General features: G+C 42.4%; 1 protein-coding gene across 1 annotated transcript; it reads left to right on the top strand.

The window, feature by feature from the left end:
* The first annotated feature begins 92 nt into the window (after positions 1–92).
* On the top strand, positions 93–14973 carry gpr176 (G protein-coupled receptor 176). Its single transcript, XM_063902802.1, has 3 exons — positions 93–1975; positions 10065–10317; positions 12891–14973. The coding sequence occupies exons 1-3, from the start codon at positions 1753–1755 to the stop codon at positions 14116–14118; spliced, it is 1704 nt and encodes a 567-aa protein (XP_063758872.1). The 5' UTR covers positions 93–1752; the 3' UTR covers positions 14119–14973.
* Positions 14974–15195: the final 222 nt, after the last annotated feature.

Here is a 15195-nt window from a genome sequence, read left to right as displayed (position 1 = left end):
GGAAGTGGATTTACTTTGATGATGGAAGCTTTTTCTCTTAGGGTTTTGTTAATAATGTAGCCCATTAAATAGTCTGATTCTCTTGGAGACACTGATATCCCTCTCAGCACATCCACCTTTGTTGCAGACATGACATGTTTCTAAATCACATGTTACAGAATGTGACTTAATGAATGTCAGGCATGTCTGCACTGTGCTGATTAATGCTTGAAATACAAGTGCTGTTTATATATATTTTGCATTACAATTAGCATTATTAGCATATGATTATAAGATCATTGATCTTCTGTCCTTTCTCCATAACGGTCCATTCAAGCATCTCCTCGGGGTGTCCCTGGTTGGTTAGAAATAGAATCACACTGTTATAAATAATAACATCAAGTAAAGTAGAAATTCTGTGTTGTTTTATGGAGGTATGTCCTCTCCTATTTTGGTATTTCCAGCAAACCAATGGGGAATGTCACACGTTCCTATGAGAGAACAGTCTGAGCAGGACAACAGCAGGGTTTCTGTTCAGGGTGAGGCCCATGTAATGTCTGGTTACATTAGTCTATGGAAAGTACTGTCTGGGGTTAAAACAACCAATTATAGAGAGCTTCATTATTGTAAACATATCTATTCATTCACATTGTTTAACTGGGTCTCTGGATCAGTTATACTTTCTGTGTTAATAACACTGCTGCATTAATGTGTATGTTGCATTTTGCTGCTGTACATGTTTACAACTGTTAACTTGTTGGGTAGGTCGGCATACAGCAGTGCATCATAATCAATAACAATTCCATGTTTGTGGCATTGCTGTCCTGTGAGAACAAGGCATCTCTAAAAAAAAAAAAAAGGGGAACTTTTCTTGAGTTTCTCTAAAAATGCAGCACTATTTTTGGGTCTGCGACAATTTAAATAAGTTATTTGGTTTAAGAACTAGGAAACTTTTTTAAACACATACAAGAACACTTAATTTTTAAGTTTATCCATAAAAAAAAGGAAGTAAATGTGTAGTATAAGTAACTATGCCTACAGAAAATAGAAGTGAAACGTACAATATGTGTATCTGAAAGATAGCTCAGTAAGTGACCTTAGTTCATTTCCACCACTGTGAATCACCGACCAGTGTGTGATTCGGCCACAGACTGTCATTCATAAGACTCAATGGAGTTTCAAAGAAGAGGAGGGGCTCTTCCTCTCGGTGTTACACCTCACGCTGTGAGATATTCTGTTACACTGCTCCACATCTCTCGGGCTACCGACAGCTGCTGCGAGAATCAGCCTTACAGACGGGCACGATATTTTCTCTGGACGGCCAGAGGAGATGGTGGCGTGTTCTCGGTGCTGCAAGCTTCTTCTTTGGAAAGGATACTTGCAACCCGGTGTGTATTTTAGGTGCACTCGGTGTCAGCATCACTGCGCACGGATTTAAGTGACTGATTTCTGCCATGCATCCGCATTGGAGGATTATGGGTCATGCTGCCCATGCATGATACTTCCCTGCGCTTTGATGCATGATGCAATTGCATCATGCTTTTTCCTGATGTATCAGATACATTTCCTGACAGAAGATCCTGTTATTCCTGGCAGCTGCGCGCATTGCCTACCTGTGTGTCCGCCTCACTGACATCTCTGCTTGCAAGCTTGTAGGTTTTTTTTTTTTTTCGTAAGGCATCGTTATCATCCACACAGACATGCCTCTCCAACGCTGGCTGCTGACCTCCCGCCAGACGTCTTAAACACCGCCAGGATCGCGGGGTGAGCGACATGGACAGTGGGAGCCGGGCTGTGACGGTGGGAGATGGGGCAGCCAATTTCACAGCGGCAGCCCACCTCTGGCTGGAGCCGCTGAACGCCTCCAGCCCGCCGCCGCTGCTGTGGGACAGCGGCAGGGCTGCGGAGGGGACCGGGCAGCGCCTCCTCCGAGAGCAAGCCTACCGGGACTTCACCACCGCCATCCAGGTGTTCATCCTCATAGGATCGCTACTCGGTAAGTCGCTTCAAACACACACATATATATATATACAGTGGGGCAAAAAAGTATTTAGTCAGCCACCAATTGTGCAAGTTCTCCCATTTAAAAAGATGAGAGAGGCCTGTAATTTTTATCATAGGTATACCTCAACTATGAGAGACAGAATGAGAAAAAAAAATCCAGGAAATCACATGGTAGGATTTTTAATGAATGAATTGGTAAATTCCTCGGTAAAATAAGTATTTGGTCACCTACAAACAAGCAAGATTTCTGGCTCTCACAGACCTGTAACTTCTTCTTTAAGAGGCTCCTCTGTCCTCCACTCGTTACCTGTATTAATGGCACCTTTTTGAACTCGTTATCAGTATAAAAGACACCTGTCCACAACCTCAAACAGTCATACTCCAAACTCCACTATGGCCAAGACCAAAGAGCTGTCAAAGGAGACCAGAGACAAAATTGTAGACCTGCACCAGGCTGGGAAAACTGAATCTGCAATAGGTAAGCAGCTTGGTGTGAAGAAATCAACTGTGGGAGCAATTATTAGAAAATGGAAGACATACAAGACCACTGCTAATCTCCCTCGATCTGGGGCTCCACGCAAGATCTCACCCCGTGGGGTCAAAATGATCACAAGAACGGTGAGCAAAAATCCCAGAACCACACGGGGGGACCTAGTGAATGACCTGCAGAGAGCTGGGACCAAAGTAACAGAGGCTACCATCAGTAACACACTACGCCGCCAGGGACTTAAATCCTGCAGTTCCAGACGTGTCCCCTGCTTAAGCCAGTACATGTCCAGGCCCGTCTGAAGTTTGCTAGAGGGCATTTGGATGATCCAGAAGAGGATTGGGAGAATGTCATATGGTCAGATGAAACCAAAATAGAACTTTTTGGTAAAAACTCAACTCGTCGTGTTTGGAGGAGAAAGAATGCAGAGTTGCATCCAAAGAACACCATACCTACTGTGAAGCATGGGGGTGGAAACATCATGCTTTGGGGCTGTTTTTCTGCAAAGGGACCAGGACGACTGATCCGTGTAAAGGAAAGAATGAATGGGGCCATGTATCGTGAGATTTTGAGTGAAAACCTCCTTCCATCAGCAAGGGCACTGAAGATGAAGCGTGGCTGGGTCTTTCAGCATGACATGATCCCAAACACACCGCCAGGGCAACGAAGGAGTGGCTTCGTAAGAAGCATTTCAAGGTCCTGGAGTGGCTTAGCCAGTCTCCAGATCTCAACCCCATAGAAAATCTTTGGAGGGAGTTGAAAGTCCGTGTTGCCCAGCGACAGCCCCAAAACATCACTGCTTTAGAGGAGATCTGCATGGAGGAATGGGCCAAAATACCAGCAACAGTGTGTGAAAACCTTGTGAAGACTTACAGAAAACGTTTGACCTCTGTCATTGCCAACAAAGGGTATATAACAAAGTATTGAGATGAACTTTTGTTATTGACCAAATACTTATTTTCCACAATAATTTGAAATAAATTCATTAAAAATCCTACAATGTGATTTCCTGGATTTTTTTTTCTCATTCTGTCTCTCATAGTTGAGGTATACCTATGATAAAAATTACAGGCCTCTCTCATCTTTTTAAATGGGAGAACTTGCACAATTGGTGGCTGACTAAATACTTTTTTGCCCCACTGTATACTGTGCATACTTGACAGAAGGCCCCCTACACCACCTGCAGACATTACAACCTTAGGTATGTTTTGGAATCACTCCTTTGAAACATTTACTAGGCTACTGCATCCATGAGCCTCAACAGTTTGGTTCTTAAATATAGTTGAATTGATCCACATAGGGACACAATTTATGCAAGATTAATTAGAATAGCTGAAGCCATCTGCAAAAACAAGTCTTCCTAAAATATCTTAAGCCTTAATGAATTGAATATAAGGCAGTAGCATGGTGTCTTTCTTCTGTACCCAACGTAAAATGTGGTCACGGTCGTAATGGGGTATTTAGCAACTCATATTGTACATAGATGATCCTACCATGACCATCATCATAGGGAGACGTCCCTAAAATATTCAAACCTGACTGCACACAGCAGTGAAGGATGCAGGTATTTTGGGGGGAAGACTCAGAGCATGCTGCACTCCACCTGGTCAGACTCATTGTGCACATACCCCACATTTTCATGATGATAAACTCCACTTCCTTCTGTTGAAACGGAAGTCAAGACATGCGACAGTTCCTTGGTCATTGAAAACTGTACTGACAGCAGCCTTGATTCTGCACTGTAGCTGTCCATATGGATGCACAAAGAAGTACAATATGGTTTGCATGTGATCTTGTTTGATGATGTCTGACTATGAGTCTGTTTTGCGTTTATATGTTCATTGGATGCTTATTTATGTATTGGATGTTAAACAGCATTAGGAAAACACCCAAGTTACCCTTAAACTGTGTATTTAAGGCCTTCTTTCCTCAAAGTGAATTCTTAGGTAAGCAACCCAAGGAGCCAGTAGTCTATGGTGGTAAACATGACGTGTTGGTGACCTATTTTACCATGAAATTGGCAAAAATTGGTAGCAATAACTCATCGTACATAATTTAAGCCTCTTTCAAGCTGAGTCTCTGCTGGCTCTGAGACAAATATTCCTGCATGTGCCAGGAGAAGCTCAGGGTGCTGATGATAATGATGGAAGCGAGGATTGAGCTGTGAGAATTGACGGAGCGCAGCAGCACATCAGTGTCACAACCTTTGACATCCATTCCATCTTAATGCCAGCCAAAAAAACATAATCCTCCGGCCGAAAATAAGCACAGCATATGAACGTGTTATTTGTCACAAATGTGGCAGTAACATCCTACCTCCTCGCTGTTCTATACACACTCAGACATGATTGCTAGTGCTGTTTTGGAAAAGTGTGGACTCAGGCAATCACAATCACAGGCTGCACAAACAGTCCACCATGATGAAATGGGAGGAAATTGATATCAAAACTGTCAAATGACTATTGTTCTGACTCTGTGCCACCTCCTGCTGTGCGGTGCAATGTGGCAGGGTCAGGGAAGCCTGACAGGAATGGCTGCCAAAATCTGCCTTTTAGCAGCACAGCTTAAAAACCTCCTTTTTATCTGTTGGCTTGGACACATATAAAACATCTACTTTCCTTTTCAAACAACCTTGTCTCTATGAGCCTAAAATTTAAATGCAGTACATATGAGACACTTGCGTTAAGCCATATGTTCCCACAGCAATGAATGCACCACTGGAGCACAGTATGTTAAAAAGAAACCGACACAACCCTTGAACGTTATAGCAAAAGGATTCTAGAGGGACAGAGAAACAGTGAATCCAGGGCATCATTTAAAAAAGAACCTGCCCAAATTAGGCAAAAAGAAACTGTGTAAATGTCAAAGCACCTGCACCGCGCTGCGAAGCAAACGCCATCTCTGTCCTCCTCTACCATTTGCACATATTTAAAAAAGGTAACATGCAGAAATATAGTTTGCCCCTTTCTTTTCAAATGAGCCTCACTGCTATAAGCCTCAAATTCCCAACGCTCAGTGCTAATAGCATCACAGTTACAGTGTTTATGTTTCAAGTTTTTAGTGGCTTTAAAGTTTTAATACAGAAGCCATTATCATTACACATCATAATGAATCCATTTTGGGAACAGTCCCTATTGAAACACCCAATGCAAGGTTGATTGGAGATCTTTTTCATTCCACCTAATGAATATAATACAACAACAAAAAGAGGAGAAATATACATTTTTTTTATTAGCAGGCAACCTTCAGCCTGGCTACGAATCCATAAATAGCCCAGAGAGTAGAACAATGAATAATAAAAGTGATGAAGCTCCAGAGGAGTGTCTTTGAGGTTTATAAAAGTGTGTTCATGATGCTCTGGCCACTTTTTTATAACACAATAAGGGTTTCATTGTATAATAAAAGCTAGAGTACATCATCAGATGGCACTTACTGTCAAGGATGATGTTGGTTCCATCCTGTAGGCACTTTAATGGTCCTGCTGTGGGTATGATTTAATTTCTCTTCTTTTCCAGGAGAAAATCTGTCCGAGTGACTGACAAATTGCAGAAAAGCTCTTTTAGTACATCATGAAACATGAACACACATCAGTTCATGAGTTTCATACACCACGCTATTAAAACAATTAATAAGAGGTTTACAAAGAGCTGCTTTTTGTTTTAAACAAAGACGGAACACATTTTCACTTATTAAGGTATAAAACTGCATATCTGGCGCCCCTTAAACTCAGACATGGGAGTCATCTGGTCATCCTGAACACTCAGAAAGAAAGCATTGACAAAAAATGCCTTACAAGGTTATAACATTCCTATTTATTAGCAGACAATTGTGGTTTATCCCGTTAAAGCACAGATCAGATTTGAACCGTAAAGCGCATTAATGTGCTGCTGCGTGCACGGCACCATTACAGATCGTAATCACACCTGTGAGGAATTACAGGATGTGAATATCTGGCTCTTTATTCCGCTGCTCCTTACCATTCATAAATGAAACAAAAGCAGTTATAACATCACAGGGTTGCAAAAATGTGTGTTAATTATGTTTCACACTTTGAGTTTCAGCAGCTAATGATAACATGTTTCGACGCCTGGATGAGTCTTGTTCCACTCGTCACAGCAGCTTATTAACAACTCTCCAGAGATGACACACTTTATCTTCATGTCTGTGAAGCAGAAACACCTTTTTAGAGTTATTCTTGCATTTATTAAGTGGAGAAAATCCATCATGTGTAGCGAGTGCCCTCTCTTTACATTGGCTGCTTTGAGTAAGGTTGCCAAGGAGCTGCTCAAGTGTCAGGCGTGTATTTAAGGACAATGACAATGAAGGCTCTGATTATTGTGATGGAAACTTCTGGAGCAATTGAGACGAAACTCAGAGAGACGCGGGGAGAGCTGGAACTTTGATGGCAAACACTGAAGTTTTATTATGAAGTTAACGGCTGGAGAATTGACAAGACATTTGCTGCAGCCACAAGGTGACACAGCGGTTGCCCGACCAATCCTGAAGATCTCCAATACGAGGTTTTAACCAGTTCAGAGTGTATAATCAACATTCCTCATCAGCGAGACCAGACAAATATGGACGCTGAATCTAACTACAGCTGTCGTCCATGGAAAAGAATGTGCGCCAGGGAACCTGCATTCCAGATAAGAAAGGCTTCTAGACATCCCTGAACAATAACTATCTCATGGTAGCTTGTGCTCGGTCATAGACTGGCATCAACATTGCGCCCAAGCTGCCCCTCCTTAAGGGAGATAACAGCCCCCCAAGGCCATAGAACTATGCCTTGGGAATGCAGACAAAGGAAGGAGAAAATCATGAGCTGTCTCAAAGTTTAACTACCTAAGCCAAAAATTCTCTAACAATTATGATGGAGAAAAGTTCCCAGTATTGTCTCCATGATGCTCTAACCAGGACATATTTTAGTGGTTACATGTATGTGAAGCACTTTGTAACCCTGAACTGAAAAACTGCTACTATAATAAACTTTGATTTCCATCGATGTCCTCAAAAGGCTCTTCAAAGGATATATAATGTTTGTCTACACTTGCTTGTAGAATTGTCCAAAATGGCACAATATATACAACCCATCATGCCATGACGTAATGTCAAAGAAGTAAAAAGTAACTTGTTAATTTGTAATGTTTAAGAATCGCCCTCTTTGGTCCTGTTTGTTTTTTTGTGTTAAATGTTTTAGCATGTTGTTCTAAAATCAAATGTTGGATCCCACCTTCAGTAAATCCCTTGCTTTGCAACCGCTGTCAGGGTGTGATATCACAACTCTCACTCAGCTCCTCCCAAGAGCCCTTTGCATTTTTACTACCGTTATTTGTAAACCTTGAAAATGATCACTTACGTTCATTATCCAGGGAAATATCTTAACAGCTGGTGAATGCGTGGAATGAAATATAGTACATGTTCCTCTGCAAGAAACAGTTTAGCTCTAGTGACTCCCTTACATTAGATCTAGTGCCATATTTGTGTCTAATTGTTATTTGGTTCAAGTACCAAATACCTGCACAACTAAAGACATTACCATCTACTGTAGTCTTTGTGTTGTTCTTGTTATTATACTCCAATTCTTTTTGCCATAGCCACGATTTTCCATAACTTGGACCTTTACTTGATCAAAATTGCGGAAAGCAAGATTTCTTTTTCATCATTTAACTTAATCTGGGTCTTGCAGAATTGTCTCATGTCGAGTGTCCTATCTGGCAATAGGTCAGAACTGATTGTTTTTATACTGACCATGGAAGTTATGACTCTTGCTTATATGTCATTATCCCATGTGATTCAGCTTCATGGATTCACTGAGCATTATTTACAGCTTCATTAGGGTTTCCCTGAAATACTACCGCTGTGTGCTGCTATGAAACCAGCAGTAAGGCACACAATGTTCCCTCAAAAACAGCTCCATCGAAAACTTCTCCGGCTACAATTCGGCTTCCAAAAACACTCGTAATTCTTTTTATATATAACCTTGATTTGATAGCTTTAATATCTTTGTAAGCTGTAAACAGATTTTTGTTTCTGGCACTTGATGATGAGTGCTTGTTTTTCAGACTCTGCTCTGAACATTTGCAGACAGGAGAACAAATAACCGGCAGGAAGAAATTACACGTTTTTTTCCCTCACCAGGGAACATCTTGCTCTGTCTCTCACAATGAGAGCACAGCTCACACTCTGCGGGTAATTACATTTGGAGAGGCTGGTGTCACACGTGTCCCCGTATGCCCTGACATCAGCCAGCGCGCCGCGGGGGGTAGGGTTTAACATTCACTTTTTCAAAACCTAATTAACAATCATTGCTGTCCCGTTGCTCCAAATTATAGAAATGTCAGTTTCCACGCTTGAACCTTATCAAGTGCTGCCACTCTCAGTTTAGATTTAATAGATTTGTTCACCCTGCAAAGAGCTCTACATCTGTTTTAGAATCCGTCTTTGATCGTACTTCTTCTTTGACAGAATTATCCTTATCCTTGGAAACCCTGTCAGATGGGATTTTGTGAAGCGGACTCAACAGCTTCTCCAGACTTACCTGAAAGATCTCTGTGCCATCACACCTTTGTCAGTTGCAGGAGTCCTCGCTTTTTCCCACCAAATAAAGACTCTAATATCATTTTAAAACAGCAAAACTGGCTGCGACTGGTATGCGTGGATCCAAAATATGCTGCAACAAGTAGAGAAAAATCAGTGTTTGCACCTAGAAATGAAAATGTTGTGTGTATTGTATTTGATAAACCCAGCTGACATGTATTATCGTTGTCTTATCTCGCCATGTGGCACAATTTGAATTAGACGTCACTTCAAGGTATCAGTTTTGGCCTTAAAAATGAACCAGGAAAACTCAACGATGGTGTAAAATGAGGGGTGTAACCACTCAGATATCTATATGATATGTATTACTCTCAGTTCATGCAATGCTCCTTTATTTTTCCATACAGTCTCTGATCCAACAAACAATGATCCATCTATATGTGCTAATGCACTTAGATCGGCAGTCGCCCTTCTTTCATACCGATGGGCAACATGGAGTATCCAGGCAACCCATATTTAGTCTTTCTTGATTGTGAGAGGAAAATGAAATGACCGGAGAACAACCATTGCAAGGGGAAACATAATGATCCGGGCAATTAGTCTTTATAAGTTCACGGTAATGCTCAGAGAGGTTTCCATGAACTGTTTCTCCTTTAGTTACATTCAGATGGACAGGTAGGACCAAGAGATATTTCTGTCCGTTTCCATATTTTGTTACAAGTGAAACACAAGTTAAAACTAAATCATTTTTTTAGAATATGACTTTAAAAGGTTCATGTTAGCGGTCAAGCTAGCACTCCCTTAATGTCGGAAAGCTCAAAATAAACCAAAGTCTTTTCAGCTCTTCCAAGAAAATGTTTTTATTCACGGGCCAGTGTACTTACAATAATTTGTCCAATTGTTCAAAGGCGTTTTTGGAAAGCCTTTAAGTGCTTAAAACCCCCAAGAAACTAGACAAGCAATATGTGCAGAAATGAGTCTTTTCTACACAGGTTTGGAAACGACAGTAAGCTGTGTGTTTGATGTTTTTCTAAACCCCTGCACCTTGTCCCCACAGGAAACGCCACAGTGTTGTGGTGCACCTGCTGCACAAACGTCTTCAAATCTGTGACCAACCGATTCATCAAGAACCTGGCGTGCTCGGGGATCTGCGCCGGCCTGGCGTGCGTCCCCTTCGACGTGGCGCTGGGAGCCAGCCCGCGCTGCTGCTGGTGGCTCCACACTCTGCTGCTCTGCAAGGCCATCAAGTTCCTACACAAGCTCTTCTGCTCCGTCACGGTGCTCAGCTTCAGTGCCATCGCACTCGACAGGTCAGCACAGGAAAACAAAACACACGTCATAGAGATAAAACTGTGACTAGCAATTCAAATTAAAACCCACCTCGAACTAATATAAAACCCTGTCCCTGAGCAGGATAAAAGAGATGTTTTATGTTCACTTCAACCTGCATCCTGAACATCTGACGTATGAGAAATGTGTTTCAAAAAGCAGAAGCGTACCTCCCACTCACTTTTTCTGGAAGTGCCACTTGATAGAAGTGGATGATTCAAAACCTCTGATCAGTTTATCAGTAAATCCCTCGGCATTATAATTCTCTTCCTGGAAGTGCAAATCAACACTACACAGGTAGAGACACATCAGACTGTTTTATTCATTTTTATTCTCTGTGTACTCTGATTTCCAGGTCCATACCATCATTGATAATACAAATCAATATTCTCCTCCCGCCTTCTGTAATTTACAATCATATCACACAACAACGTATCACAGATTCTGTAGACGATACAGAGTAAGGAATCACTGACCTTTAAACAAGCTACAAAATAAATAATTAACAAGAGCTAAATGAAACAATAACCTTGACCTTTGACCTCAATGATACTCAAACCCCTTTACCACATGGGCATAGAGAAATAAAATAATAAGAGGACACAAAAATCCACTTTCGACAAATACTTTTTCCGTCTACACCCTGTGTCCTTGGTTGTGGCGATGGATGGAGCATGTCAACGCCCCGCTGTGCAGACACGTCCCCGGCCTCCCTGCAGTGATAAAAGCCGCAGCTAAAAGAGGCAATTTTCACTAGAAAAAACGCCATTAAATCCCTCTTAGTGCTAGCTACTTTTATTGGAAAAGAACTAGCAACGCTGATGGCCTCATTCATCTTCGGTGGAGCAGTTTGAACTAAGAGTGGAGGAGGTTAATTCAGTTATTCATGTTTTATAAAGGGGACCAGACGTACAAACCAAACCTAAATCCCCTTAGTCAGGGTAATAACCATATGAAATCCCTGCTTACTCATAACCCCATCATGTATTAAATCCCTGCAGTTTCCTCAAACAATATCAGACCATTTTGTCCGTGAAAAAAATCTATATTGGATGACTGTAGTGGTTATCATTTGAACACTGTGCAGGACTTCATTATCAAATTAAAAGCATCAGATATAAAGTGTGGTCTGATGGTGATTGCAGTCACACGGTGTATTGTCGCAGCCTCGCCTCAGCCTCGGTTTCACCGCTCTAAAGATGATTTTGCCTCCATAGGAACAAAATACAGCCAGAACGCTTTCAAACGAACCGATGAATAATTTAATCTCAAGGAGGGCAATCGAGGCTGTGTCTGTACAGACGGGCTGAGACTGCACCAACTCATGAACACACACACACACACACACACACACACACACACACACACACACACACACACACACACACACACACACACACACACACTCTAGTATGTGATCCAGGGAAATAGTCCTTCACACAGTTAGTGTTTTTTTTATTATTGTTTTGGGAATAAAACAGGATGACAGTTTGTTTTACATTATACTTGTGCAGTTACATGATTTCAACATAAATTAGTACACCCCGGATAACTGGAGAGAAAATCCTTTAATCTCATTCCAGTTAAATGATGTTAAGTATGCATACTTTTTCTTTTTACCCCTATTTTATAAGCAGCTTATACGGTGTTATGCTGCAGTCATTTCTTAGTTATAGGATTATTCAGAAGTCCAATTTAGTCAACTAAGACAATATTGATGAAGATACCTTTTGTTATTTTTTTTCCGTTGATAAGTTGTGTGGTTAGAGGCACTTTCATATTAACAGTTTCATAATAATTCAATGGTTTATTTTCCTCTACAAATATATTTTCATATCCTGAGAGTTTCCCATCCAGGTATTTTGAAGAAACATTTTCCTTCTTAAAAGTTAAATTAAGAGAAAGAGGACATTAATCAGCCCCTGCAATATACTGTAGTAACTGGAGGCCAGAGGATGAAAGATACATTTGGGCTCTACTGATTTGATTTTGTATTACAGCTTAGATAATAGGTGCGTTATATTTGAACCTTTCTGCAGAACCATTCAAAGCCTTTCTCTCAGTCACAAGTCTTCATTAACTACACACACACTGAAAAGAGTGAACATGTATTTTAACAAAAGGATCCTTCAGCTTCTGTTATGGAGTATTTAAGATGCATTCATGATCATGTAAATTCAGATTGGCGCTCTTTTAATTACACCATCTTATATCACCCTCTTTCTAATTTCGTAAAGGTTTTTCTCTGACTCGAGAATTGTGGCCAATTTCTGCTAATCTCCATGAACCAATTTTCTAATAATTGCATAATACTAGTGGCTGGAAACCAGCATTTATTTTCATTTTCTTTTAACAATTTTCTCCTAATTTTGGTAAAAAATGTGTGATACATTAATGGAAACCTGACTTTTGAGACAGTGAGTAAGCATTTACAATACAAAACAGCTGAATTAATTTAAACCTGTGCTTTTCCTACTGTGAAATGTCAAAAAGCCTTCAGTGAAAAAAGGCCTACCGCTGAAATGAAATGAAATGATTTGTCTTTCTGCTGCAGATATTACTCTGTGCTGTACCCGTTGGAGAGGAAGATCTCCGATGCGAGATCCCGAGAACTTGTCATCTACATCTGGGTCCACGCCATGGTGGCGAGCCTCCCCGTGTTCGCTGTGACCAACGTGACGGATGTGTACGTGACCTCGTCCTGCTCCGACGACCACGCCCGCTCGCTGGGCCACATGGTGTACGTGTTGATCTACAACGTCACCACGGTGATCCTGCCTCTCGCGCTGGTCTTCCTCTTCATGCTGCTGATCCGCAGAGCGCTCAGCACCAGCCAGAAGAAGAAGGTGATCATCGCGGCGCTGCGGACTCCTCAGAACAGCATCTCCATCCCGTACGTATCGCAGAGAGAAGCCGAGCTGCACGCCACGCTGCTGGCCGTGGTGCTGGCGTTCTCCGCCTGCAGCGCCCCCTACGGAGCTCTGGTGGTTTATCGCAGCATCTTGGCGGACACTAAAGAGCTCCCGGCCTCCTTGTACCTAACGGCGCTGTGGCTCCCCAAGGTGTCCCTGTTCACAAACCCCCTTCTGTTTCTGACGGTGAACCGCTCGGTGCGCCACAGCTGGCTGGACCTGCTTGCCCGGATTCACAGGCGTTACAGCCGCCGTAACGTGGTCAGCACCGGGGGGCTGGACTCTTTGGGAGCTGAGGGGGTGATCGGGGAGCCAGTGGGGCTGGAGACCGCCGGCCGCTCGGGGAGCCAGCTCCTGGAGATGTTCAACATCGGCCAGCAGCAGATCTATAGGCCCTCTGAGGAGGAGGAGGACGTCGAGAACGAGGTCCCTCCTCAAATATCAGGAGGTTGCTCTGGGCCTAAAGACGACCACAAGGGCAGGACGAGACTGGGGAGCTTTAGAGGGGAGGTGATCACCACAAAAGACACTCTGCAGGGGTCAGGGGGGGGCCTGATCATCACTAAGGAAGGCCCTCCTTTAGTCACAGCACCGAGGGCCTCTCCGGTCCACACATGTGCTTACGCCTCTTCCTCTCAGGTGGCCCCAGCGACACCTACAGAGGCTGAGGACTCCCCACAGTTTGGGTTCGGACCCTTTGAGCTGCCCCCCCAGTGGTTACCGGAGACGAGGAACAGCAAGAAGAGGCTGCTGCCTCCTCTGGGGAACACGCCCGAGGAGCTGATCCAGACCAAACTGCCCCGGCCGCGGCCCGAGAGGAGGATCAGCAGGAACAACAAGGTGAGCACCATCCCCACGGTGGACCTGTGAACTGCCCCCTCTGACCCGCAGCACTGGACACCACACATTACAGTGTGGGGCGAATCATGCTGCTCGGTGAGACGCTTGGTTTCTTTTTGTCTTTTGAAACCTTCTTTTGAATTTTCTCAGACAGTTTGTAGAGGTTTTTCTGCTCGACTACTGCAGTTTTCTTATTGGACGAGAATCAATTTGATATCAAATATTTACACGCTGGGAGAAATGTGTCCAACTTCCCATGCAACTCCGACAGATCCAATTACTTGATTAAGGATTTCTACCACGGCTGCATGATTACTGGGAAGGCAGACCTCTGTTTTTGAATCCGTTTTGATTAGAGCTGGCTCCAGTAGAACAGACCCACTGTACAAATCCAATTCTCCCGAAAGATGCACTGATACAGAATCATATATTTCCATAGCAAATAATGAAGCGATTATATCAAACCTGCTATCGAAACATTTATTAAAATGGTTATGCTGTGATTGCACTCTGTAAATGAACATGTCTCAGTGTCAGTCCTTTCTCTTAACCCTTTGTGGGAATGTGTTTTGTATCTATGTTTTACTTTTGGGATTAACTCGTCCCCTGCTGGCCTTTTTTTCTCAAGTCTCTTTTGAGAAAATATTAACATATCTTCTAATGTGGTAGATGTTGTTGTCATTTGTACTTTAAATGTAAGTGGATTTGATAAAGATAAAAAATGCAGATGTAATGTATGCAAATACCTGTTATAAAAATGTGAAATTTTCAGGGTTTATTTGTGTTTTTAGATTTGTTTTCTGGAACACAAAGTGCATTACATAGACAGGAATAAAGGAGGAAGGTTACCTGTGTGTTTGAAAACAACAACACACACAAAAGGAAATCCAGTTTTAGTCCACGTAGATCAATTTTATGGATTTCTCCCAGGTGTTGCCTGAAAATCAATTCCTCAATCGAATGACTGTGAAAAGAATAAAGCAAAAAAGAAAAAGAGCCGAAATACAAGCGCACCTTTTTATATCATCAGGAGTTGTGAAATGGTTTTCAATTTTTCAATTTTTCAATTTCTCCGACTCTCACGCTGTTGGCTGTGTCTCCTTTTGT

The sequence above is a fragment of the Eleginops maclovinus genome, chromosome 15, assembly GCF_036324505.1.
Source record: "Eleginops maclovinus isolate JMC-PN-2008 ecotype Puerto Natales chromosome 15, JC_Emac_rtc_rv5, whole genome shotgun sequence".
In the NCBI taxonomy this organism is placed as follows: Eukaryota; Metazoa; Chordata; class Actinopteri; order Perciformes; family Eleginopidae; genus Eleginops; species Eleginops maclovinus.
This window is presented reverse-complemented; position numbering and strand designations above follow the sequence as displayed.

Excerpts from the sequence above, each read along its gene's own strand:
- gpr176 (XM_063902802.1), top strand. The coding sequence starts at position 1,753 with ATGGACAGTGGGAGCCGGGCTGTGACGGTGGGAGATGGGGCAGCCAAT. Across the intron at positions 1,976-10,064 it reads CCTCATAGGATCGCTACTCG|GAAACGCCACAGTGTTGTGG; the intron begins GTAAGTCGCTTC and ends TTGTCCCCACAG. Across the intron at positions 10,318-12,890 it reads AGTGCCATCGCACTCGACAG|ATATTACTCTGTGCTGTACC; the intron begins GTCAGCACAGGA and ends TTTCTGCTGCAG.